Source organism: Poecile atricapillus, chromosome 3 (assembly GCF_030490865.1).
Source record: "Poecile atricapillus isolate bPoeAtr1 chromosome 3, bPoeAtr1.hap1, whole genome shotgun sequence".
NCBI lineage: Eukaryota > Metazoa > Chordata > Aves > Passeriformes > Paridae > Poecile > Poecile atricapillus.
Genome location: NC_081251.1, coordinates 62,263,646 through 62,290,386, shown reverse-complemented (window position 1 = coordinate 62,290,386; position 26,741 = coordinate 62,263,646). Strand labels below are relative to the sequence as shown.

Sequence of the window (26,741 nt, the reverse complement as noted above, 5' to 3'; positions counted from 1 at the left end):
CAACCAAAGCTCAAGCTTATTGTTGTTTGCTGGGTTTGCTCAAGGTGGGCAGGTGGGCGATGCAGCTTTTAATTTGGTTAACTTCTAATGCATCACACTCCAGAAAGAAGAATAATCCTGGATTAAGCAACATCTGTTAACAGTGGGTCAAAGTTATACTTCAGTTCAGAGAAGGGAGGGAGAAACGAGACTTAGTAGCTGGGTATTGCATTGTTTTAGGCAGGTGTTTTTTTTCTGGAGACTGCTTGTTAAGCCTGGATGACAGCTACTGCAGCTTTGTACCCTCACAGGCCACAACAGCTCTTAATACAGAGTAGGCACACAGCCTTAACCAGCAGGTGTTAAGCAATTACCTGTCTCAATCTCAAAGCTGCTGCTCCTGTGCATTGCTCTAGGGCATGCACATGATTCTTCTTGAACTGTTTGCATGTCTGCTATGATCTGTCTACATTCAGGAAGGGTCTTTTTTCATTCTTATGACTTTTCTGCTACAAAACCTGGAGTTAAAAGGATTTATTTTGGGGTGTAGGGAAAGTAGACAAAAGTAGTCATTTGGACAAATGACAGTATGTTAATGTAATGTGAATAGTGTAATGGGGTAAAATGATTGGAAAAATCTCATGTTCAAGAATTGATCACTAATGCTAAAAAAACTGTTTCCATTTCAGTATGTTAGCTGAAAAAATATCAGTAGCCTGGAAGTTGCATTCTAAATAGATATTCTTGGCAGATGAATATCATTTTAGATGAAAATAATCTTGATTGTGAAGTCTCATTTTTGTTAACAATATAATAGTGGAATCACATTTTTTGTGTATGGACCCATAATATTAAAGTTTGCATCTAATGAAGTGAATATTTCATATGGCAAATGGGCAGTCTGCCTAAAGGCTGAAGTGTGGAAGAGACTCACACATTTCTGTTTTATGAGGCTTTTGGGAAATGGAAGTGACTGTGGTTGTTCCAGACTGGTCTGGCTAGTAGTTGCCTATGAGCAAGCATAATGCCATTGTGAATAGCCAGATTTTTTTTACAACCATGGACATTGGAGCACAAAGTTAACAAGGCTTTTTGAACACTGATGATAGTTTCAGGGAATATTTTGAAAGATTTTAATAACCTAAAAAACGTAGCTGAATTCGAAATATTGGGGGGGGGGTTGTTTATGGGTTTGTGTGTTTATTTTTGGTTAGGGTGGGGTTTTTTGTTTGGTTTTTGTTGTTGTTTTGCTTGTTATTCTTTTTTTAGTTGTAGATTTGGTTTATAAAACTAGATGTGAAACTTTCAGCAAGTGCTAAATGCCTCATTTGTTCCAATATTGGCTTCTAAGTGTGAAAATTGAACTTTGAAGAAAACTTTGTGTTTACAACTTTAGAAAGTACTTTGAGGGGAAAAAAATAAATAAAATTCTTGATTTGTTATTCAGATTTTTTCTTTGTGCTGTTATTGACCTGACAGATTTGGAGCTGACTCTCTGTAGGGGAGCTTCAGTAATTATGGTATTAGTCAACACAGACTGAAGATGACTAAATTGTAGTCTTTCCTTGCATGGGCTTGTTCCTCCCTTATCTGTGCCCCCTCCAAATCTTCCATGAGAGAACAGGGGAGGTGCTGGTTACACACCTAAGTAGGAAACTGCAGCTGCCAGTGCATACAGGAGGCAGCAGATGAACCTGACACACAGGAGGTGCTACAAGAAGGCCTGGGTGGAGGGGGAAAAGTTCATGGAAAGTAGCCTACAGTGGGCAAAGGTGCTGAGGATAAGCCTAGAAGGTGTAGTGAAACCTTGAGGAATGGTTTAGAAAAGGGGGCAGAGATGAGGAAGGATGGGAAGAGGGCTGTGGGCAGCCTGGATACATACCTGAACCCCTGGTGATGCGGGACAAGCAGTTGGGTGAAACTTCAGAGGGATGTATGTTGGAAGAGGTGAAAATGCAAAGCAAAGATTTTTGGTGTCTTTATGGAAAAACGAAGATTCATAGTGAGAGTGATGAGGGATGCTGTGACCTTCAAGAGAAGAATGTGGCTGGAAAGTAGGAACCAGGTGTGGTAAAAAAAGAAGAGCCACAGTCAAGCCCAATTGAAACTTAAGGTTCTTCCTATGGAAGTTTCAGAACCAAAATTAAGGAAGTGTTGATCTATAAAATTTTTCTCATATGTGATATTTAGTAGTTGAGTTTTCTTTCTAACTTCTGCTAATTTTAGAAATATATCTTTTAAGAAATTTAAATTTTCATCCATCTCTAGACATAGGCATTTCTGATTGTTTCGCTATTTTTTGTTCTTCTTACCCTACATTGTTTCTCTTTTGTTGCAGTCTCTTTAGTACTAGTTCACATTGGTACCAAAATGTCTTCTGTTTTCTCAGGAAAGTTTCATCTACTGATTCAAGTCATAAGCCTTGACATTTTAATAAAATTTTAAAGCATTATTTCTTAGTACTGCTTTGCCAATAATTAATAAAATACTCAAGACCCCATATCAAAAGAATCCCCCACTATGCACCTTTATGCTTTAAAATCAAATAAAGGGGTTAAGGGACCGTTATCACTTTTTAAAAGCACCTTCTAATATGTATATTTCTCTGTAGGAGTCTATTTACTGGGAAAATATGGACAGAAGAAAATCAGAGAAATCCAGGAACGAGAGGCAGCTGAGTACATTGCCCAAGCACGAAGGCAGTACCATTTTGAGAGTAATCAGAGGACGTGCAATATGACAGGTAAGACAAGGAAATAGCTACTGTTTTAGATAAAGGGGAAGTATTTGGGGATTTATGCTACATATTGTTAGGATGGAAGAGCAGTTAGAAATGTAGATAAATTTAAAATCATAATTAAATACTGGTGCATAAATAGAGTGGTTTAGCAAATGAAGAGAGTCTGAACAGTAGGGAATTAAAGGGATTTTAGGCGACATCTGAACCCTTACCATCAATAAACCTACAAGTATACATGCAGGTTACAATTTTTTGTCACTTCAGGACCCTCTTGCCTTAAACTGCATGTGATACTGAGGTGTGAAACAGCATTTAGATTCAAACAATACTGAATTTACAGCAGGATTTTTTTTATTCATTATAGCAGATTGTTAGTAAGCTGCATGGAGAACTTGGTGGGTAATTTTTAATAAGAAGCACATCAGCCCATCAGTTTCCTACACATTTAGAAGGTACCTGACTAGCTGGAGAGCAAAAAGTGAAAGTACTTTTTCAACAAATTCCTTGCCATTGTAAATTCAGGCCATTCAAAACTGCTTTTATTAAAGAAGTTCGGCAGTATTTTCTTTTTCTGTTGAAATTTGTAATGTGGCTGTAAGTCCAACCTGTTTACCCTGACCAATTGATATTTAATTTTCATCCTTTTCACTTTGTACTGCTGGGAGTAATCTTGCTGCAAGGACTAGGTTTTTCTTTGCCTTTCTTTATACAAAGTATCTTGTATTTGGCAGCATGCATTCCTTACAAGACTTTTCATACTTTGTTCTTAGTATTTATCATGTTTTCCATTTCCTGATCCAGTCATGTAACAGCAGATCAGACATGGTTCTGAAAGTAAAGGATCTTTTCCCACTGGCTTTCTCTCATTTATAACATATATTTCTCCAGTTCTCTTGCTGAGAAAAACAAACCTCAGATCTTTTTCTTCTCACTGGGAGAAATGCAGCAGTGTAGGTTTTTGCCAGATTTTCTTCTGGGGAGTTGGAAGCGTGTATATGCAGGATGTGAATACACATCTGCAGCTGGAGCCAGTAAAACCACATGGTCATGTAAGGGCAGCAGAGTGCCCCAGTTCCTGAGAGGCACACAGGTTATTGCCCTTCTGAGTTCTCCCTGGGTTTCCTATTTTGCTTGTCCTCCCAGCTTTGCCTGTTAAGCAATGGGTGTCCATCCTAGTGTGAGCTGAGGATGGGTTTATATGAGGTTTTCTTGTTGATGTTGAGAGGTTTTGTTGTTTGTTTTTTTTTTCTTTTAATAACAGTACTGTCAATGCTTCCAACATTGAGGGATGCCTTAATGCATCAATTAAACTCTGAGAGTCTCACATCTCTTCTTAAAAATAGGTAAGACTGTCTTCAATGTGTTGAACTCCACTTGCTCTGATGACAAATTTTTTTCAAATTATATAGTGTAGAGAGTATGCACAATTTTGGTTTAGTGTCCCATTGAATCATGAGTCTTAAGGTATTTTGAAATCACTATGTAAATATTTTGTCATGTTAGATGTATTTTAATAGGTATGGCTAGCATTTTCCAAAATTACAGGAAATAATACTTCCTTTAAGGTGCTGCAGTGAGAGCCATGTTTTTTGTTGAAATTATTTATAAGATAGGTAGATAAAAGTACTTGGATCTAGTTCTCTCTTAAACAGAGCAGAATATTTTGAATGAGTTGTTGATGTTGTGTTTGTAAAAATGTTTATGTAATCTTACCAAGTTCAGACATGAGTAGTAGTGGAAAGTATCCAAGATGAGATTGCAAATGCATGTAAGTGATGAGAAGTCATTTTTAAATTTTTTTTTTTTTTTTCAAAGTAGAACAAATAGGGACATGTCATGCATTAACAGAAATGCTTTCCTGTCAGAAAACACCTTGGAATTCCTTACAACTGCAGGAACAAATAGCCTGATTTAAATTCATAAAGTGCATAATAGTATACCTGAAACGTAAATTGCTTGGCATATGGCACAGAGTAAAAGTGTTATGTAGGCAATTAACACGGGATTTCTGACTCACTCCAGACTGTCTTTCTAGTTTACCTCCCACTAGTTTATTTATACATCTATAACTTCAGCTGTCCAGCATTTAATAGATTACCTATTCAGTCACTGCTTTTTTCAGTCCAAAAACTTCCACAACAAAGCAATCTGATTTAAAGGGGGAATTTCAGCCTGAATGATGTTTTTATAATAAACTCTCTGAGTATTTACAACTTCTATTGAATATTATGTACCCCAAACAAGAAGAAATTGGGAAAGGTTAATTTTAATGGAATAAATGTATTTATCATAATAGAAGTCTTATTCAATGAAAAAATTAAACTGAATGAACAAAAGAGCTTGTGGATCACCAGATATGTCATCTGAAATGTGCAGAAAATAGCCTGCAACAGTTTGTATTCCTTTGTTCAGTGCTGAAGACATATAATACCTTAGTTTGTTCTCTGTAGCAAGCATTCTTTTATCAAGATAACACCTGCTGTCTCTAAATTGTTTGACCAGTTGAAACAGTGTAGGGATGCACCTCTGACTACCAACAATTCCAGTGAAAATAGAGATTAGGCATTCTTCTTGTTATTGGTATGCACTCATAAAAACAAATTTTTTTTTAATGCTTGCTACATGCAACGTTCTGTAAGCGTGGATGGTCATTTAGAATGTATCTTGCAGTGGAATTTGTGTCTTAATACTTCTTATTTTACTTACACTGAGGAAGTTTTAACTGGATGCTTGAAAGTTTTGAACTGAAATGTAGGGAAGGGGTTGTGAAGGCACAGATAATGGAATCAGCCATCAAAGCTTGCTCCTCTTTGAAGTGATCCTTTGAAGAAGCTCTGCTAAGCATGGAGGTATAGATTTCTTTGCTTTCCACTTCCATTTAAGAAGATCAATCAAACAGCTCCAGACCCTTGAGTGCTGTTGTTGAATATATGAAAGAGCAGATGTGAAGATTTACCTTCTGTCATGTTCCTGAAGATGTATTATTTTTCTCACATAATCTGTGTTGTGGTTTAAAATGTTATGGATCTATGTTATCATATGTTACAGATCATATTATGCATTAGGTAATCTCCTTTAACTTAAAATCCACTCACTTCCTTAAATTTGGAGTGGCCAGTGGTACGCTGGGAGTGTAAAGAGGCTGAAGTCTTCAGACCTCCAGAGAAACTTTTGAAGAGGGAGCAGCACCCAAGACCACAGATGTTCTTGTTCGATCTGTCCTTCTCTTTTTAAAGCCCAGTGATTGGATATTATAGATAAGGTGAAATCCCTGCTTCTGCAGCATTGCAGATGTTGCACATCTCCCACCTCTTTAGCACTTAGATTTATCCCAAACCACTAGTTTCTGTTTGCATTGCCCTTTGGTTCCAAAGCAAGAACAGCCTTCCAAATAAATAAATATGAAATAAAAGTTGAGTTTTGAGTAGCAGCTGAGTCTTAGTAAATTGCAGGGGATGAAGACTGAAAAACTAATTTCCACTGTTAGGCTTAATACTTGCAGACTGTTATCTGGCTGCTGCCTTATGCTGCAAAAAGAAGCTCTGTAAGCATGAGCTTTAGAAAATATTTTGATGTAATAGGTGCAGGTGTAGTTGCCTAATGATGTATTGGCTTCTCTATATCTCTTCATTCTTCATGAAGAACTTAACCCCTGATAAGTAACAACTATAGCTTTGAGTCCCATCATGTTTCATGTATAGAAATGCTACAATATATTTTTACAGTTCTTCCTTTGTTGTGTTTTAGCCAAGCTTTAAAAACTTGCATAGAGTAGCTTGCAAAAAGTGTGTGAATCTGCTACGTTTGCCATAGATCCGTGTATCTCTTTTAGCTATTGTTTATTTAATATCTCTTTAGTTTTCAGAATTAATAGAGACTTAATAGTTTATTGTATCAGTTTATTTGCATTATTTGGTAGTAGTGAACATAAAAATTTCTGTTTGTGTAAGTGATAGAATGTTCAAACTAATGCAGAAGTGCTATGTTGTGCCTGTAAAGAGAAATGATTTCTGGTGAGAAGTGCGGGGGTTTGGATGTTTTTTAAAATAAACTAGGTTACTGTAAAGTATAGGTTAATTTGAACTCTTTGCTCTAAATATTTAAGTGTTAATCCTGATTCTAAGAAATTACCAAATGTTTCCCTAAGTGACTTTTACAATATCTATCTTCCACAATTGACATACAGTAGCCATTCTTTACTGACAATGCTTAACAGATGAGAATGGCTGGTGAAAATTTTGGATGGTTAACTTGCTCTTATTCCTGCTACTGTTGCTGTATAGCTAAGATTACCTCTGGATAGTGTTTATAAATATGCAATGTACTTCAGGCAGTTCAGGTGTATCTATGCAATCTACAGTCTTGCTTTGTTGACTGCAGAATATGAACTAGGAATTGGTTAGGTCAAAAAAGTGAACATGCCTTAGCAAAAGAAAAAGATCAACATGTATTGGTGTGGAATGGTGCAAGATTTCCTTTCCACGGATGGTTGTGATCTCTTTGGTTTTTGATGATCAAATATGAACTTTAAACACATCAGGCAATGGCAAATCTTGCAAGAAAGTAGGACAATGGAATTCTGATCCTGCATTTATTGCACACAGAAAGTCCTGCTGAACTGAGTCAACATTAAATATATAGTCAAGGCCCCAGAAAAGACCACTTTGTACCATCAGTGGCTTTTTCTGACTGCATAATATAGTAACTCAAAACTGATCATGTAAGTGTGTAATTGACATCACTAAACACTACATTTATACATTAAAGTTTGAATAGCTTTTCTATGCCTTTATAGTGTGTTGTTTATATACTGCTTTCTTGAATGCGATATAGACCTGGATATGGTTTGAGTAATTGTGGTAGCTAAGTAAGTTCTCCCTAGAGCACTGCTATGTCATTTAACATACTTGTTAATTTCCAAGTAAAATATAATTTTTAATATTTCCATTTATTTTTTCCCACAGGCCAGCAAACAAGTTAGAAATATGGGAGGATTTAAAGATTATAAGTAAGTGGAAATTAAAGATTACGTCTACATAATTATTTAGTGTAGATTTAAAATGTCCTTCACACCATTTAAAACAAACTTCACACTGGGTTGTTTCAGTACATACAAAGATAGTGTAACACACATGGCAAACCTCCCCCCTGCACCCCCAAAGGCTTTACATGAAGTAACTTTTCTTAGCCCCATGGGAAATTAGAAGCTCAGAAACCAAGGTGAATAATTTTTTTGGCTTTCCTGCTACTCTACTCAATAAAACTTTGTGAGACCTTTCTGTGCCATCACAATAAAACGAAACTAGTTTCAGAAATTCTATGCTGGATGTATTGGAAATTCAATCAGAAATGTAGATCGGCCCTTACCTGGCCATCAGTTCCCTCTTTTTGAGCCTTTTGGAGAGAACCACTATACCAGTAGTCATGAAGCCCTTATCATTTCTTATTTATTGGCTGATGGAAGCAGTGGGATGGAAGAAAATAGTAAACTCGGATAATAATGCAGTGAAATTCTACCATTCTGCCATTCTTCCTTTTGTTTTTTTTCTCCATTTCATAGCACCTTTACAGATCCTACTTTTGATTTGGCTCCTTTCTTCCCTTATGTATCTATTCATGATGCTTCTTCTACACACCCTCATTGCCTACTGGCTGGTAGCTGATGCTCATTTTAATTTTCCTTCTTTAGATCTTCTTTAGCTGCTTATGTCTTAGGTAACATTTTTGACAAGCTGTAGTTGTGTCTGAATTGCATGACGAGGGCTAACATAGTCTGTGTATTTCCTGGCCTAATGAAGAAAGATGATTTGACACTAAACATTTTCCTTCCAGAACAACTTGTATGATTTTTGTTTTTGCAAAATAACTTGTGCAGTGTGCAAAATTATATTAATATAGGACTTTAAATGGGACACTTTAGATGTAGATCCAGCACATTAGACTCGTAACTGTCTTGGGTATGTGTTGAGAAAACATGTTATTACAACCAGTGAGAGAAATGTGACTGCGTATTTAAAAGTAAAGAGCACTTGGGAGCCTTGGAGAGCACTCTCTCCCCTTGCCTCACCTTTATTTCCTTGACTTTGCAGTCACTCTGTTTTGTCTTCCCAAGGTTTCACACGCAGTATTGTCGCTGTGTACAGCACCTGTATGCTCGTGGTTCTCTTGCGAGTCCAGTTAAACATCATCGGCGGTTACATCTACCTGGATAACGCCGCGCTCGGCAAGAACGGCACAGTAAGTGTCTTGCTTTGGTTCACAGGTAGGACTTGTACTTCCTTGGAAGGGAAAGGATTATTTGGTGAGATGAAAAGGGCATAGCTTAGGACTGCTGGAATGAAACCAAGGGTCCTTACAAGAGTGGGGTACGTGGAAGCATTACTGGCAGTACAATATATTGATGTCCTTTAATAGCATTTAAATTTGGATGACTTGGTGGTACTGTTGTTTACCTGAATACCAGCAATATTAGAGAATGCCTTTTGTCTGCATTTGTCTTGCTTAAAGAAGGCTGCTTTCTGTCTAAACACCAACATGAAATTATTTGTTTTGATTTTTTGTGAAATGGCAATGCCGTGTGAATGATTCAAGATACGTAAGCAAAGGTAGATATATCTTATTAGGTCTTCCTAGTACATACATTAATTCCTCCAGTTAAGTTTTTCTGAGATTAAAGAATGAAAATGTTGTCTTTGAAATTTTCACTATTCGGTTTGACTCCAAAAGGCCATCTACCTAAATGTCTGTTGGTGGGGACAAGCACCCAAGAGCTGGTTTTTGTTGATATAGTGTATCACTGCTCAATAAAAATAGATCACTCCCACAGTAAGCAAGTACCAGTTGTAGAGAATGGGACCTGCAAATTGCTGGATGGCTCATCTATAAATAATGGATACAAGCTGATTAGTTCTCATCTGCCCCCCTGTGATGGCTCCTGCTGAGAGTCAAGGAACAGCATGTCAAGGCAGGATGGAAAAAAGCTTTCAATAGGAAGGCCTGAGTTGACTGAGGTAGTGCTTCTTTTTGGAAAACCTGAAAAAGCTGTTTAGAAGCGCAAGATGATTGTGAACTAGAAACACACTTCCTTTCTGTTAGTTTCTCAACAAAGAAGTGGGTTGACAGGGCCAGCTCTGAGGCATTCTGTTGGGACAAACTGGAATCCTGTCTTGGTTTCTGAAAGCTTCTTTTCTGTCAGATAAGTTTTTATTAGGTTTGAGCATAAATAACTTGGTCCACTGGATTAAATTTCTGGGGCGGTGGAGGGTCTGGTTTCACCAGCAGTAAAGGTTTTTAAGAGACTTGCCTTTAGGTGAATGAAAAGTGATTTTTCTGTGCCACTGAGGATGGAAGAGAGATCTGTATAGGTTTGAAGAAAAGAATGCTGGAGGACTAATGACATGGTTGATGGGCAGGAAGAGTCAGTACAAAGTTGAAGAGAGTGAGGCAATCTATTTGCTGAAGAGTATTACAAAGATTAAGGAAATTATTTTTGAAATTATTTTTGCACTGTTCTCTACTGTTGACATGTCACAGAACTGTTGGTTTTTTCCCCCCGCAGACACCACTAGCTCCCCCTGAAGTCCAGCAGCAATATCTATCAAGCATTCAGCACCTTTTAGGAGATGGTATGGTGCTTATTGTGAGCTAACTACACTTTTAAAATTCTACCTTTTTTGGGACTTGAACAAATCCTTAGAATAATTTTGACTTTCTTCCTTTAGGACTGACTGAGTTAATAACTATTGTTAAACAAGCTGTGCGTGAAGTTTTTGGAAGGTAAGAGCCTGTATTTCTCTGTGGTTAGCTTTTAAGTTTTATTGTGATGACTGTTCCCAAAATAAAGAGTATTATAAGAATTGTGGGGGTGGGGGGAAAGCAGGCATATTGATTTTTTCAAAGTCATGCTTTTATTATAGCAGGCTGTGTCTGCCATTGCAAACCCATGTAGCTGATGGGAGTCTTGTTACTTGTAAACATGTTATTGGTTGAAAGAGAAAGCAGCACTACTTATTTTGCAAGCAACACTGTAGTCTTTTTCCTTTCCAGTATTTCCCTTAAGCAGACCCTGTCTCTTCTGGAGCTGGAACAGAAACTTAAAGATATCAGGGAAGTAGTGGAACATAGAGATTCAGAACAGATTGCATCTTACTCTCCCTTATGTCATTATCTGATGCCAGATGAAGAAAACCCCTTGGCTAGTCAGGTACTCTATTCAGTTCCTTTCACCTACCTTTTTTCATTCTGCCTTTTTTTTTTTTTTTGGGGGGGGGGTTGTTTTTGAAGAAGAAAGGGTACATAACAGTCCTCTAGTGTACCATGGCATCTGTGTCTTTAATAAATGGTGAAGCCTCTTCTCTCATATATCAAGTGTCCTTATCTTTAATCTAGGCAGTTGTATTTTCTTCAGATATGATAGAAAACAAGTGTCACCCTCAGAACATCAGCTTTGTGCTCAGAAATGCAGCCCAGTTACTGCCTTTAGCCTGTGACACAACACAGCTTAACTCAGCCCTAAGATAAATTGTGTCATCTGCACTTGTGTACCAGCAATATTCATGGAGTGTTGGAGCATCTTGGCTGGTGCACAAGAGAATGGTGTCCTGGAGTCCTTTGATGCTTTGGGCTGAAAAATGAACAGGAGTCAAGAGAAAAGTGTAATCTCAGTCACAACATTAATTTCTTAAATTTTGTGAAGGTGCCTGGGCTGCAGCATGTGACTACGTGCATTTATTGCTTTATCTGATACGCTAGGTTGATTTCAGTATTGAAGGTCAGAATTGGAAAAATTACTTCCTCAAATAGTCTAGTATTTCCTGATAGTATTGTTTTTAGTTAAAAATCCTACAGTGACCATTTAAACACAAATTATAAAGAAACTGATTTACAACAATATTTTCTTTTATATTTGACTTGTACATCTTGACTTAGTTCCATGATACTCAGCTTCTCTATTTCTATTCTTATTCTTACGGTTGCTGATGGCACTTACTAACAGTGTCTGTCTTTGGTTTTTCTAGGCCTGTGGACTCACAGAGAGAGACATTGCTACAATTAAATTACTGAATGAAACTAGAGATATGCTAGAAAGGTATAGAGAAAGATGCTGTGTTCATATTAAACTCCTCCTCAAAACTATTGTTTCTATAAGACAATTACTTTCATACAAAAAGCTGAAAACTTTTCATTTGAGAAATGTGACCATTCTGCATTAAATTTTTATATTTATCAGTTGTAGGCTGGGATTTTCAAAACTTGTAAGCTGAAACTTTTAAAGAAATAATTCTGTCTTAATGAGATACCCAGGATGTCCTTGGCAGTCAGACCTATTATCTCTTCCTCACATGCTCTATAGTTAGGAACAGAGGAGTACTTCTCTTCTGCTAAAGCAGGGCAAATTGAGAGTATAATTTTACTGGATTTACTTGCTTTGATAAGGTGAACACCAGATTTGGCTTATTGGAATTTTTTTTTAATGCATGGTTTTGAGGGTAGTTGTGTCCTTTTACCAGAGAGCTGGTTAAAGTGAGGCTCCTATAATAAATACAGGATTTGAGGGAATTGAGACAAATGTCAAACTACTCTTTCAGTTTAGCTGCATTTAGGGATGTTTAAGGTTAAGTCCCTGTTCTTCTGGATTTTAGTAATCTTAGGGTAGAGTTCAGGTTGTTGAGGAAGCTGGTTTTCATGAGGTGGCAATGCTAGTGGCATTTGTCTGGCTCACACATCACCCATGAGGGGAGGCACACCTGTAGCACTTAATACTTGCAGGGCTTTTTAGTTTGAAAAAAAATTAAACCCAGGAATAAAACCTTTTTTTCTATTATTCTTTCTTTTCAGTCCAGACTTCAGTACAGTTTTGAGCACATGTTTAAACAGAGGATTCAGTCGACTGCTGGACAATATGGCAGAATTTTTTAGACCTACTGAAAAGGACCTTTCTCAAAACAGCTCTCTAAATAGGTAAATGGGTTTTTTTTTATTGTGGTTCTCATGTCAGTAATGCTTTGGGTTCATAGTGAATTCCAAAAAGGCTCCTGATTTTCCTGCCTTCTTGGAATTCTTTTGCTGGAAATATTATTTTGCTTCTTGCTCTTCAAGGATCACTGCATTCTTCTCTCTTTGGCCAAGTGGGCAGTTAGGAGGATTCATGTTTCCTCCCAACCAATGAAATCACTAGAATCAGGTGAGGTTCTTTCCCACCATTACTTGCAGACCTAGAAGTAGAGATCAGATGACCTGTGCCTTCCACTTCTTGCTGGAACACAGCAGAGGCAGAGTGCCTTTTGGGCTGGGAGGGTTTACCCTCTGCTGGTGACTCCTGGCAGATGTGCTCAGTGAGGCTGTGAGGAGAGCCCTCCCCTGCAGCCCACGAGCCCCCAGTGCCCCAGCCTCCATCAGTTCCTGTGGCTCTCAAGGAAGAGGGGTGGGTATTGCTCTGATCCTCCAGTGACAGGGAGCCACGGAGCTTTAGGTTTCATGGTATGCAGATAAAATGCAGTAATATTCAGGATTTTCTATATCCTTCTAGAAGAATGTTTAAAAATAGCTTTTATTTTGAAGTTAACTTTGGTTTTAAGCAGTGTGGTAAGAGCATTACAAATCCAACAGCTGGGTTCAAATCCTTGAAATATTGTTTCTCAAATATTAAAATTAAAACCTGGAATGATAACTGCATTTATGTATGTTTATTTTAGTGACTATTGGCTTTCAGAGAGTTGTGTTTTAATTTAAATATATACTATTTACATCACTTAAAATACCCAAAAATCTTTTGTTTGGCTCTCCACCTAAGCCTGGTTTAGTTTGAAATAGCATGAAACTGTAGACAGCACTTCTATGACCTGTCTACTTACATACATATGTAAAGACTCTGACTAAACCATAATTCTCTTGCATGAGAAGCAAGTGTGAAACTGCAATAGGAACATGAACTGGAATTGAATTGGTACTTCTCTATGTTAAAGGAAAGCCTTGATATGGAGGAAAAAACCCTTCATCCATATGTTTTAATTTGCAGTCTTTCAGTTCTTACTTTTTAAGTTGTACTTACTTAGAATTCTATAATCACTGTTTAGTGGTTTCATCTGTGTCAAAGCAGGTCAATATTTTTTGTTCTCTCCTAGTCTTTCCAGTGTCAGTCTTCCTTTAGCCAAGATAATTCCAATAATAAACGGACAGATCCATTCAGTATGCAGTGAAACACCTAGTCACTTTGTTCAGGTAAGACTCTGCCTTATTTACAATATCCCAAGTAAAATATTGAAATTAATGTTGTATATTTTTTTAATAATTTGTTTAATTTCAGTGGCTTTAAAAAATAAACTGAAAACAATTGCAGTAACAAAACTTTTTGTCAGTTTGTATCTTCCAAAAATACACTGCTTTTCTAGAACTTAATTCTTCTGCTGAACCGCACAGAACCACAGACTTCTTGTCTTGCCTTGGTACTGCTTGCATGTCTGCTCCTAAACCTTTCTAAAGCAAGAAGTTTGAGTTGTGCCTATGGGAGTGCCAGGTGCTTTTCATAGAAATTCTGTACTACAGCACAGGCTGAATAGTGGGGAATGTATTTGATTAAGGAAGTTTATTTTATACATTTCTTCCAGGACCTGTTGATGATGGAACAAGTGAAAGATTTTGCTGCTAATGTTTATGAAGCTTTCAGTACCCCTCAGCAACTAGAGAAATGACCTGCACATTTTTATGAATGGATGGTGTATTTATAACAAATCCCTGGTGACTACTGATGAGACTTGGGTTAATTTTATAATGGTGTAGGAGTGGCAGAGCAGCAGAAAGAGCACTCTGGGGAAAGTGGAGTGAGCCCATATTTTCTTCTAACCAAATTATGTTTCACCCATTAAAAATATTCTTATTGAAAAAAACAGTGTAAGTGAAGACTTTTCTATTAAAAAGTGGTTAAACTCTTCTGTAATTCCTTGGGTTGTTTTTATTGCATCTAAAAGACATTTGGTGGCAGTATTACAGAAAGTTACTAAAAAACCCATTTTTTTGCCTGGGATGTGTAAGTTTTGGGAAGAACAAATGATAAGTGATCTAAGAATAGCACAGAGCAGCAGAATGAAGTAATGCTTTTTTCTTCTTCTTCCCCCAGATTTTTCTTTCTACAAAGTAAATCTTTTTCCCCTTAACTTTACAAATCTTGTTCCAAAGTCTCTCATTCTTCAGAAAGCCTTTGCCAATGGATGCATGTTCCCCTTGAACAAGCTGGGGGTCTGCTCTCTCCATTACTTAATACTAAAGGAATGTGGTTTTTTAGACATTCTCTTGTTTCTGCTGTTCAAACAGCTACACTGTACACATTACCTTGTAAATATTTTATCTTAATTTGTATTAATTTTGAGCCCAATTGTCTGTATTGTAATAAAATATTTTAATGTATAATTTGTGTGTGTATTAACATTACTAGTAGGGAGGAGAATAACCTGACCTGGTCAACTACTCAAAATCCTGACAGAGTTGAAAGAGTAAATTTAACTTATACAGTACTAATTTTGCGCTTATGAACATTACTCAGGGAAAATAAACCTTCAGTCTCTACCCTGAAACAGAAATACTTCATTTGGAAATTTTTCAAGTTGGATGCAGTCTACTCTCTGCTTAAAAAGTTGTCTCTTTTCCAAAGCTGAAGATCCCTAGCAACTCCTGATTATTTCTCCTTTTACAAGAGTTAGTTACTGAAGTACATGTTTGGTTTAATAGTCCACAGGAGGCATCCTGGTAACTGTCTAAACAAAGGCTGTAAACAAGAGGCAAGTTTTACCCATATAAAATTATACAAAATATAAAAAGCCAACTCTCTCCCAGTTTACCTGTGTCCCAATAATGGATGGAGTTACTCAAGAATAGGAACATGTAAAATTAATGACTTCCATGATAAGAAACAGTGATGTACAGATGCATTGCCTGAATGCATGTATGATTAATTCCCAACCCTTATGGGGCCTTTGTGCAGACATTACCCTACTCAGCTGATACTGCCAGCTCCCACTAAACACACAGGGGAAAAGTATATTCTTTTCTCTAAAACTCACTTTTTACTGTGCAGTTTTGTGGAAGGTAAATTTCTTGCATTAAGGAGGGTATACAACTGACTTATGTGCATTTGAACACCAGCTTCGGCTTTAGTCTTTCTTTCGTCTCTAGAAGTCTAGTGCCTGTTTTCCCCGCCACCTCATTCTTCACATAACTTGGCCAGAAACTGACTAAACCAAGTGTAGAGGTCAAGGTAGCTGCTCAATGTTTCACACAAGTTCAAAGAAACTGTGTGCAGAGGGTCAATTACCAAGTGCTAGACTTTTTGTGAGGTTTGTTCCATTCTATTCCATCCCTTAATGACAACCCACCTCTCATAGAAAAAGAGAATTTATTGGTCTTTCTCAGTCAAACAAGTAAGTTTAAAACCAATGATAAGAAAGAGCAAAACATCAGCATTCCCTGCTAGCCAGGGCTCCAGCAGAGCATGGCTCAGTTTACATAAGTCAGTTGTAAGGTCCAGCCCCACTGACAAGGCAATTGCTGAGGTGTCAATTGAGGTAGAGCAATAACCATTCCCTTTTCTCCCAAGGCAACCCATTTCAGCAGTTCCTTGTACCCAGCCAGCTTCACCTAAAATAGAAACACACACTACAGTTGGAACAGTGCCTTTTCAAAGTACATGTAAGTGCAATCTTGACAAAATAAATATTGATCCATAGCTGCCTTACCAAGTATCCTTAAATGCCACTTACCAACCAAACAAGTGACGATTATTAAAGGTAATGGGAAAACATTTGCAAGTACGTATGCAAGTAAAAAAGCTATTCGTGTTGGGTCTTGAGAAGTCCTTAGGGCTGTAGAAGGTACATAAACACCTTTTGGAAGGATTTGGGGTGGGATTTATGTCTAAGCAGGGATCTAGGAGCCACAGTATAGAGCTTTGCATCCCCTGTTTCCAAACTGCCTGCTTCCCATGGTGCCATTTGCAGTCTTGAATAAGCATGACTGTTTCTTCCAGAATGCAGCCAGGTATCTCAGAGAAAGCTGAAGAACTAAAAACCACAAATAGGTTGATGTTGTCACTTACAGCAGCTGGTGACCTGCTGGAGCAGCTGCAGACCAGTCTGCTGCTGAGGAACAGTACTTTCTAGTGCACAGTCTAGCTGCCTCCCCAAAATTCCAGAGGCATCTCCATCACTTCTGAAGTGACTCTATCTTGGCACCAGTCAGCCTACATTTGTATGGAACTAGACCAGAAGGGGCAGTCCAGAAACACTCCTAGCACATTTCAGCAGTTAACAGACATGCAGTGCATGAGACCAGAGCAGAGCTAAGCCAAAGTGAATCTCCCCTTAAATGCACAGAGTTGATACCATCTTCTGCTTCCACTGGCTTACTTGCTACTTGCCAGTGTAGGTGTGGCATCACTGCCCTCAACTTCTGACCTCTACTTGGTATAAGATGCACATCTAGGGTCACACTGATTGCTCCTCAGCCTCCCTGGGCAACAAAAACCTCTGTGAATGTTCCCTTTCCTGCAAGGCTTTGACTTCAAACAACTGTACCACTACAGCAACTCCAGTATCACCAAAGTCATGAGGACAGCTACTTCTAAAGAAAAGTCATGCTGAGTTAGGAGTCTACACAGGAAACGAGAGGTGGCACAGTTTTTTCCCCTGTTCCTTGGCCTCTTTGTGATTCTTAGTTTGCAAACTAAAATATATCCCAGCAACATCTCAGTCTAACTTTGTTGGAGAAGAAACATCCCACTGGGAGGACTATGACAAGGAGGTCCCAGAAAGAAAACAAACATTTTTCTGGGTCTCTTCCAAAGTACTCTGTCCTAAGAACTATGCATTCCCAAAGATGCCAGAAACTTAAATAAACAAGATGAAACATGACACATGCTAGGAGGAAGGGAGAGGGGTGCTGGTTGTGTGTGTGTGTGTGTTTGTGTGTGCATGCACTTTTACCTGTGTTTCTCCAAGCTTAGCCTGTGGCTCACCAAGTTCCAGAATCCCAGAAACTGGCCAGTTAAGGAAGATAGCGTTGACTTTCCCTTCTTCAGGGCTAAAAGTGTACCTGGTTGGAAATGGGGACCAAAACGGCATGTCAGCTTTTCCCTGTAAATTTTTAGAAGTCATGCATAAGAGTGCTTTCAAGACTGGAAAAATGGATTAGAAAAGTCAGGGTTAATTAGATTTTCACACAGGTAACCACATTGTCAGATGAATTATGACCTTAATAATGTACTGTTCCTTGAAAATTTGTTTCAACAAACTAGAGGTAATGAAGACTACTAAAGAACTGAATTCAGAGGTAAACACCTGTAGTTACTTTAGCACACTGTAACAACTCAGCCATATAGGAAGGAGATACAGGATGGGAAATCATTAACAGATAATTGTAGGTTATATTCAGAAAAACACGGTAATTCCCATCTGTACACTAGCATGCAGACTAAAAGAATTTTAAAATAGTATGAGCAACAGAGTTTCCACCTTGCATAGCTAGTTTTTAAAAATACTGTTTTCATCACTATGCCATTGGAAATCTCGTGGCATACACCTGAAACATTCCTCCCTCCTTCCTTCCTTTAGTTACAATTTTTTATTGCTCTTAAAAGGGATTTTACTAAGCAGTCAACAGTTCAACATCTCCAGGCTAAAGCCAGATGGCTTACTGGGAATGGGAGTAAAAATACCCACTGAGACAAGAGGGTAATGACCAAAGCCCTGATGGATCATGAAGGCTTCAGGGAAGCTACAGGTAACAAGGGCAGAGGGGAGGCCAGAGGTGGGCTGTATTTAGCAACCCAAATGATTGCTGTTATCTTCCCACTTTCTTTCTAAACATCAAGTGATATTGAGTATTTCTTTATCCAGACAAACATTGCATTTCCAGATTTTGTTTTTCCTTTCTGTTGCCCACTAGCAGCAAACAGAATTACCTAACAGATTAGCTGACACCAAGAAGCAAAAGATCACCAAAGAAATGCTTGCACAGCTCTCCTTCCAGCCTTGGCATCATCCCAAAATGAGTCTACCTACAGCTTCATACCATTTTAGATGCAGTTACTCACACTAACAAAGGCCTTAATTCCTTCACCACATACAAACTAAGACAGTGATTTCTGTAGCATCAAGTCATTGGGGATTTCAAAGTTTCACATAACATTGGCACTGCTTTCCAGAGCCTGCATTTTGGTTCAGTAGACTTACCAGACTCCAGGTGTGACTGTGTCGTTCTGTGCTCTCCATGGTTTCGTTCTGTAGATGGCCTCTCCATTGACCTTCAGCCAAGCACCTACCTGCCTCAGGCGCTCTTCAAACACAACAGTGATGCGACCATCGTGAGTGGGCCCGATATTCATCAGGAGATTTCCTCCACAAGACACCGTTTCCACAAGTTGCTGAAGTGTTTTTAAACACACAGAGCATACAGTTACGAGTATATTTGAAGTACCTTCTAAAGTCTGCTGTACTGCCTCAGAATGATGAGCCAAATGCGTTATGCTACTGCTGAATGCTGAGACTTTGGGGCTCATCCCAAAAGTTAATACAAAACTTAAGTTCCCATAAAACAAAGCTCTGCTGTCAATTTTTACATCTGAACACAGCCCCAAATACCTCCTTGCACCAATGTCTGCCTGAATCTACATTAGAATCAGATCCTGCAACTCTTTATCATTTCAACTTCTGCAGAAATGTCATGAGGGTTTTACCAACAGGACAGATGATTTCTCTACGCCAGAGTAAAATAGGGCAAATAGTTGCTACTTCATCTTTATTGAATCTTAGAAAAGCAGCTTCCTCCTTCCTCCTGTTTGATGCTTTTCCTATTTTACAGAAACATCTGTAAAACACAAGGAAGCCTCCTACAAAGCCTATAAAGCTTGTGTTCACATCCACACTGCCCTCCAGAGATCATAGACTGAGATGCTTAAGTCGGAGAAACAGACAGCTGGAGACAAGCTGCTGAATTAATTCAAACCTTCTGCCTCTGAGAAGAGGTTACTTCAATTTGAAATTGTCTTTTGCAAGGACAGCACTAGAAACAGTTTTGGATTAAGCAACAACAACAATCAATCTTTCCCTCACTAGCTGAATTTTGCAATTAAATGCATTATTCTGAAAGACTGATCAGTCTTCCTTTCATTCAGGTTTCCTAAACTTCAAATCATTTTTAATACCTCAGACTAGTAAGGGAATCAATGTTCTAACAACACCAGCTGTCTGATCCTGGTAGTGTTTACCTGCATGTCTGTAAGGAAAGTTTCTCGCTACGAAGTAAAACTACTGCTGAGTCATAAACTGTTTCTGTCTGTAAAGGGAAAAAGATGTAGCCTTCCAGCAGGAGTTCGTAAACAGGAGCTGTGAAACTGCAACTCTTAGCTTCCCATCAGGTTGTGTATGCAGTTTCCACAGAAACATAGTTGAAAAGGTAATGATGAGACTGTCATCATTAATGACATTAAAGATCAGTCCTTGGCCAGTTACTCACAGGCTTCTAACAAACAGACTGAATTTTCACTAGAAATTCATTCTACAGAAACAACTAAGAGGAAGATTAAGAATTACATGGATATTCCATCCTGCCAGCATTAGGCTGGAAAGTAACAAAATTACTTACTATTTCACGGATTCACCATTGAATTAAAATCATCTTATTCATAAAAATAGTTACATAATCAAACTGTTAAACAGCACAACACAACAATCAGGAGAGAGAACGGGGAGCAGCAGCAGCTCCTGTGGCGCAGGGTACCTTCACCAAGTCCTCGATGGCGAGGTAGTCGTGGAGCTGCGCGTCCCTGCGGTACCCCCAGGAGCCGCGGTCGATGGTCATGCAGTTCTCCCACTTGTGGGGCAGGAGGTGCCCGGGGTTGTAGCGGTCACTGCACGTGTAGAAGCCGCCGTGGGCACACATGCTGCCAGCTCCCCAGCGGTCATTGGTCACTACTGTGTCCCGGACTGGGCTGGGAACAGAGGAGTTTTATTAATTTTATTCTATAAAATGCAGTCACAGCCAGCCTAATCCCTTCCCACACATACCCCTCCCAGGAACTAACATTTTGGATGACTTCCATACTACTAATTTATTACAATAAGATTAAGTTCAATGTCAGGAATTCTACTCTCATGCCTTTCTAATAAAAGGTCCAGATCAGAATTTCTTAGGGAAATAAGCTCCAGATTTTTACAGGAGCTCTGCCAAAAAATCACTCTGCACTTCATATCCACTGCCAGATGTTCAGCCTGCAATGACAACAATGTACCCGTATTCTCAAACTGTCCTGCTATCCTGTGTTTCCGTGCAACAGCTAATACTTAGGGAAGACCATGATTCAGCAGAATAGCCAATACCATCTTAAATGATTAATTTCCAAATGTGGTTAAAAATAGTCTTTTTCTAAAGCCAGCTTTGATAGTTCTAGGAAAGATCTGGATTGTGTATTTCAGGACAATTAATATTTTGTTAAGTCCTCTGAATTAGAGGCAGCAGCTTCCACAAAGCAGACAGAAAATGAAACAAACTAGACACAGAGCAAAATTTCAGATAAGGAGATAAACCAGCATCATTATGTACCTGTCATTATACAGCCAAGCCAAGAAACCAGTGCTATTCCAGTAAGTATCTGGAGCATTTCCATCCCCATCAGACCAAATTACTTCTGGCTGGTACTTGGTCACAATTTCATAGAGTTCTGGTAATGATTTGCTGGTTGGAAACTTTCTTGTCTTAAAGGCATTGGTGGCATCCTCAAGGAAGAGAGGATTGAACCATTCAAACAGGGAGTGGTATAACCCAAAATGCAAGTCAGTCCTGTTTCTAACAGATGTTGCTAGTTCAGAAACAAGATCTCGCTTTGGTCCCACATCAACAGCATTCCAGTTCCAAGAATATTTGGACCCCCACAAAGTAAAGCCTAAAAAGAGAAAAATCAGAGGATAAGAAAGAAAAGAAGAAGAGAGGACATTACAGTTCTTCCTTCTGGAAAGTGGCTGGAAGTGTTGCAAAAAATAAAATAATAAAAATTATATATGTAATAATATTGTTGTCATGGTATAAAGTGCTCCTATACCCTGTTTATGCACAATGGGAGTAGTTCTAGCATCAGAACACCATGTATTTTTATATGTACACATCCATTTATACTTTCAAGTTCTGTACTGCTTAGAATAATTATTCCTTCTCTTTATTTATTCAGTCTATTCATATGTCTCAATTAAATTAACTAGATCACTTTTAAGGCTTCTTCCAACATAAGGCATTCTTTAACTCTACAACTCTGAAATTAACCAAAAATACAGCAGCTTTTGAGGCATCTACATCAAATGTGAACTGTAAATACGCAATCAGCAAGTGGAAGATAGAATTGTTTCTCAGCTGCAGAAAGCCCAAGCAATCATTTGCATTCCAAGACTGTTCCCCTATTTTTTGTTTCTATCTTATGCAAATGTTCGCTTTTTGTTTGCCTTGATATTTATAACAGCTCAATCAACTACTCTGTACATGTATAAGGAGAGGGCAAAAACTCCTGAAACAGCTTTTAAAACATCAAGATTAAATATCAGGAGGGATTTGACCTTTGAGGCACACATCAGTCCAGCGCAAACACGCACAAATACTACTGCACTGCACACTCAGACCACTGCCAGAGGAGTTCCACTCTCACCTTCTAACCCCTTTATACTCACTGTCTAATAAATCTTGTGCTATTTTAGTGAACTGGATACATGCAATTGTACTGACTAAACAACCTAAAAATTCATGCACAAGGCTATTGGACAGACTAAATGAATCCTGGTTCTTTTGAAGTCACTGGGAATTTCACCACAAGAATCAAGATCAAGAATTATGTGTGTCAGAGCTGAGATTAAAACTGACACATCACAAGTTGCTTGCCTTGAACCCACATCTCACAAAGACCAACAACATTCATTAGATGTATTGTAGTATATTTTTTTATTTTATACTTTCTTCACTACTGTATTTCCTTCCAGAAGCTTTCTTTTTCTTTACTTTTCTCTGCAAAGCATCTTACAATTACAGTGCAAAAAGAAAAAAAGTGCCTGTAAAGCTACAGATCTGGTTCAAGGTTTTGGCTTCTGTGCACTACATCAGGAAGAGCTATACCTTCCTAAATCTGAAGTTGACTCCTGGAACACATTCCTAAATTCCTTGGAGAAACCAAGGGAGTTTGTTAACTGCCTGCTCACAGCAGCTAATGTTAAATGTTAAACAGTGCACAATTCACTTTTACGGCTCCTTCAGCAATAAATTGCACAGAAATAAAAAATAAACTATAGCCACTGCAGGAAGCTCAGCTGCCATCACCACTTCAGGCTGTCTTACCCACAGCAGGAGAACAGTGGCACAACCTATTGCTCCTCCTATGCAAACTCCATGGCCACAGTTTGTGTGTATGAGTCAGGAAAACACCTGCACATCTCTTGGGTGGTTTTTGTTTCCTCTTTGGCTGTGGTGGGGCAGGTAAGCCTGCCTGGCTTTCTCTATGTCTCTCAGAAGGCAGGAAAGTTGCCTGCTTTTTTCATCTGTTGACAGAAATGCAGCAATCACTAACATTCACAAAGCTTCCACTTACCTTCATGATGTTTTGAAGTTAAGACAACGTATTTTGCACCTGACGCCTTCAGAATATCTGCCCATTGGTTGGGATCAAAGAATTCTGCTGTAAACAAAGGACCAAAATCTTCATAGCTGAAGCCAGGTGGGTAATTTGTGTCCATAAATTTCACATAGGGCTCTCTCTTTTCTTTCTGCCAGTACCACCTACAAAATACAGAACAAAGCATGTCTGCTGATGTATTTTTAGACAAAGAAAAGAGAATTGAAATCATCAGCTCCTATTTAACACTGCGAGGGAGAGGCATTGCAGGTACATGACACTGGCAATAAGAAAAAACTGCTCCAGGAGAGTATTGATTATCAAAGATTTCCTTTTTTCTATCTTATTTGTCCGTGTCCTACATCTTTGAAGCGCTCCAGTTTAGAAAGGTCTCAGGATTTCATTTGAAGCAACGAGAAAAGCAGCTACACTTTGAGAATGGAAAAATGGCAGTCTTGGTCAATACCAAAATCTCAAACCTGTACCAGAGAGCAGGTACAGACAGTCTGTGTAGGCAGCTCAGGTGGCACAGGAAATGCTTTTTTCCTGGACTTGCATGAGTCACCTCCTCAAGTCTCACACCTCAGCCATCAGGATCTCTGCTCTGCCACCCACAAACAGGGGGATCATCAGCTTTACCTCTCTGACAGCCCCGAGTCCTCTACAGAACTGCAGCTGAGTGACCCAATGTCCACAGCCCCACGGCCAAAGAGAGCTGTGACCAGGTCACTGCAGACTCTGCACACCTGAGGCTTGCAAGCAAAGACACCCTGCTAGAAGAAAGCATGACCTCCAACCAAAACCTGCCCCTGCAAGAATGCCACACACTGACAAATGCACCTCTGTCACCTTTCTATGAATGAAACCAAGCAGCAAAAATCCTCTTGTCAAATTTAGGCACATCAGAAAACAGATTGTAAGTGAAGGAATAAAACAGGCCAGAATCTAAATGTTTGAAATTAGTTTCTCCCTCCTGTCCTGAGCAGGACTCTGACCTCAGTTCTCTAAGACCATAGTGTGAATATTGTTGTAACCTTCCCAAAAACACTCCAGCATAAACCGACACAATCTCTGGCAGCCAACAGGGGAAAAAAGCTTAGAAGAAAGAGGCTGAGCCAGCTTTCCTCATTGAAAGAGGCAGGGGCAGTAGAAATAACAACAAAGCACAACAAACACATTTTAAAATCCCTCTGATTTCAAAGTATGTAATTTCTTAAATTAAAAAGTAACAACCTTGCTTCTCTCCCATAGTCACATGGTTTGCTACCATAAACATTTCCATGCTGACATGATTAGATTCTAGAAACATCCTTACCAAGGCTGTGGAGCTCTGAGGGAAGGCACATAGGATAGGTGATAATAATTTATGACCTTCCATTTGAAGCTGCTAATACAGGACCTCAGTCATCTGACTGCACATGCTGCCAGAAGGCACTGAAGCAACTCTACACCCACATCTGCCACAGGATAGGAGCAATTAATAAAAAGAAATTAGTTTTGGGGTCAAAACCCAAATGCTCAATACTGAGTCTGTACAAAACTATCAGAGTACAGAACTCTGAGTGAGGCCTGAATGCAAACCTAATTCTGTCCTGCCCCTTTAAAAGTAATTTATTAGTAAATGTAGTCTGCATTAAAAACCTGCTGAAACACCTGAACTTAATTCTGAAAAGAACAGGTGTCAGAAAGCACTGGTTTTATTAGATACATGTTGGCTTCCTTTGCAAATATTGTAATTGTAATTAAGGCTCACCATAGCTCTGTCACAAAGCTACCTTTATCTTCATATTGTAAATAATAATGTATCTCATTTGAAGTCTCACAGGAAGTACTTGCTAGAGCAAGAAAAGGTGACAGTAAAAACATACTTACAGCCAAAAGGCCTGAACCACTGAACACTCACAGAACAAAGATTTCATTCAGCCTCTGAACTAAAATTATCTAAAGGATCAGAGCTTTAGGTTAAGTGCAAAGCACTCTTGAATAATGCAGTAACAGTAAAAAAAGGGAAGAAAACCATCAGCAGCACAAAAGGCACACAAGAAAACAGCACGGCTGCTTGGCAAGTAAGGGTAGCGATGGTCTCCTGCGCTCCCCAGAGTGCTCCAGCAGCTGTACAAGGCGGCTCCCGAGGCTGGGAGATGCCAAACACCTGCTCCCACAAGGGAGAACCCCTTCACCCATCCCTTCACGGCGGTCCTTCAGAGGTCGCTTTTGGCCACTCCATCAAACACCTCTCCCACCAACACTGCTGTGCTGCAAAGCACTTCTCTCAGCCCTACCGGCTCTCTGCTGAATTTAGTCACTTCAGCCAAGGTATTCGGGAGTTTTGGGGCTGGGCAGACAGGTGCTCAGACACACCAGAAGTACTGCAAACTCCACTTCCTCTGCAAACGGCGCCATGGAGTCCGTGGCCTCGGGTGGACACTAAGCTCTTCCCACACACCTGAGCTCCGTGGTCAGCCTGCAGAGGGGCTCCAACCCAAACCACCGCAGTACGGGGGGACACCACACCATCCCCGCCTGCCCCGAGCGCTGCTTTCCAAGCGGAGCCCTCGGGCCGCTGCCACGGCCCGTCCGCCGCAGCTGTTCCGTGCCACCAGAACGCTCTGGCTGCAGCTCACCAGAACCACTCGCTGCCGAAGCTGGGCACCGAGAACACGCCCCAGTGGATGAACACGCCGAACTTCGCCTCATCAAACCAGGCGGGCAGCGGCCGGGCGTCCAGCGAGCTCCAGGTGGGCTCGTAGCGGGGCCGGGCCTGCAGCAGCCCGGGCAGCCCCCGCAGCAGCAGCAGCAGCAGCAGCGCGGCGCGGCCGCCCGGGCCCGACATGGCGGCGGGGCCGGACGCGGCTCCGCGGGACGGGGTTCGCAGTGCTGCTGGGCCGGGCCGGGCTGGAGCGGGGAAAGGAAGGGAAAGGAAAAGAAGCGGGGCACGAACGGGGCAGGCTCGGGCTGTCCGCGCCCCGCCAAGGCCGCCGGCCGAACACAGGTGCCGGGCTCCGGCTCTGTCCCTGGCGGCGCCCGGCCGGCAGCGCTGCCTCTTCGCGCCTCCCCCGCCCCGCCCGCCGCCCGGGCGCTCGTCCGCATTGGTGCCGCTCCATCTGGCTGCTCGACCACAAACTGTCCCAGGGATTTTAAGGATTTCAAGAAAAAATGAAATAACTGGCTGACGCCTCGGCCGTCATCCAGCCTTGCTTTCCCCCGCCCCCGGCCCCGCTGGCTCCTCCCCCGGCTCCTCCCCCGGCCGGCCCGTCAGCCTCGCCCGAGAGCGGCCTGACGGTGTCTGCGGGATCTACGGCCGGAGCCGGCTCTGAGCCTTGGGTCTGCAGCCGCTCCGCTCCAGAGGTGGCCTCGGCAGCCTCCTGGGTTTGTCCTTCCCGATTGCTG

The 26,741-nt window shown here is 40.2% G+C and overlaps 2 protein-coding genes across 3 annotated transcripts in view; one reads left to right on the top strand and one right to left on the bottom strand.

Annotated features, from left to right (window-relative positions):
- The window catches only part of PEX3 (peroxisomal biogenesis factor 3), a 20,537-nt gene extending 5,413 nt beyond the window's left edge, over positions 1-15,124 (top strand). Inside the window, exons 2-12 of the mRNA XM_058834358.1 lie at positions 2,591-2,722; positions 3,981-4,062; positions 7,684-7,727; positions 8,832-8,956; positions 10,278-10,344; positions 10,441-10,495; positions 10,766-10,922; positions 11,737-11,807; positions 12,557-12,679; positions 13,843-13,939; positions 14,326-15,124. Of these exons, the coding sequence (XP_058690341.1) occupies positions 2,591-2,722; positions 3,981-4,062; positions 7,684-7,727; positions 8,832-8,956; positions 10,278-10,344; positions 10,441-10,495; positions 10,766-10,922; positions 11,737-11,807; positions 12,557-12,679; positions 13,843-13,939; positions 14,326-14,409 (1,037 nt within the window). The 3' untranslated portion in view covers positions 14,410-15,124. The remainder of the gene's footprint in view (positions 1-2,590; positions 2,723-3,980; positions 4,063-7,683; positions 7,728-8,831; positions 8,957-10,277; positions 10,345-10,440; positions 10,496-10,765; positions 10,923-11,736; positions 11,808-12,556; positions 12,680-13,842; positions 13,940-14,325) is intronic.
- On the bottom strand, positions 14,323-26,550 carry FUCA2 (alpha-L-fucosidase 2). Of its 2 annotated transcripts, none has more exons than XM_058834356.1 (7): positions 25,976-26,550; positions 23,328-23,515; positions 21,308-21,647; positions 20,486-20,696; positions 18,940-19,130; positions 17,692-17,800; positions 14,323-16,348 (listed from the first exon to the last, which is right to left on the bottom strand). In XM_058834356.1, the coding sequence occupies exons 1-7, from the start codon at positions 26,182-26,184 to the stop codon at positions 16,208-16,210; spliced, it is 1,389 nt and encodes a 462-aa protein (XP_058690339.1). In that variant the 5' UTR covers positions 26,185-26,550; the 3' UTR covers positions 14,323-16,207. The 2 variants fall into 2 exon arrangements, with proteins under 2 accessions (XP_058690339.1, XP_058690340.1); XM_058834357.1 differs by lacking the exon at positions 25,976-26,550 and adding an exon at positions 25,798-25,951.
- Positions 26,551-26,741: the final 191 nt, after the last annotated feature.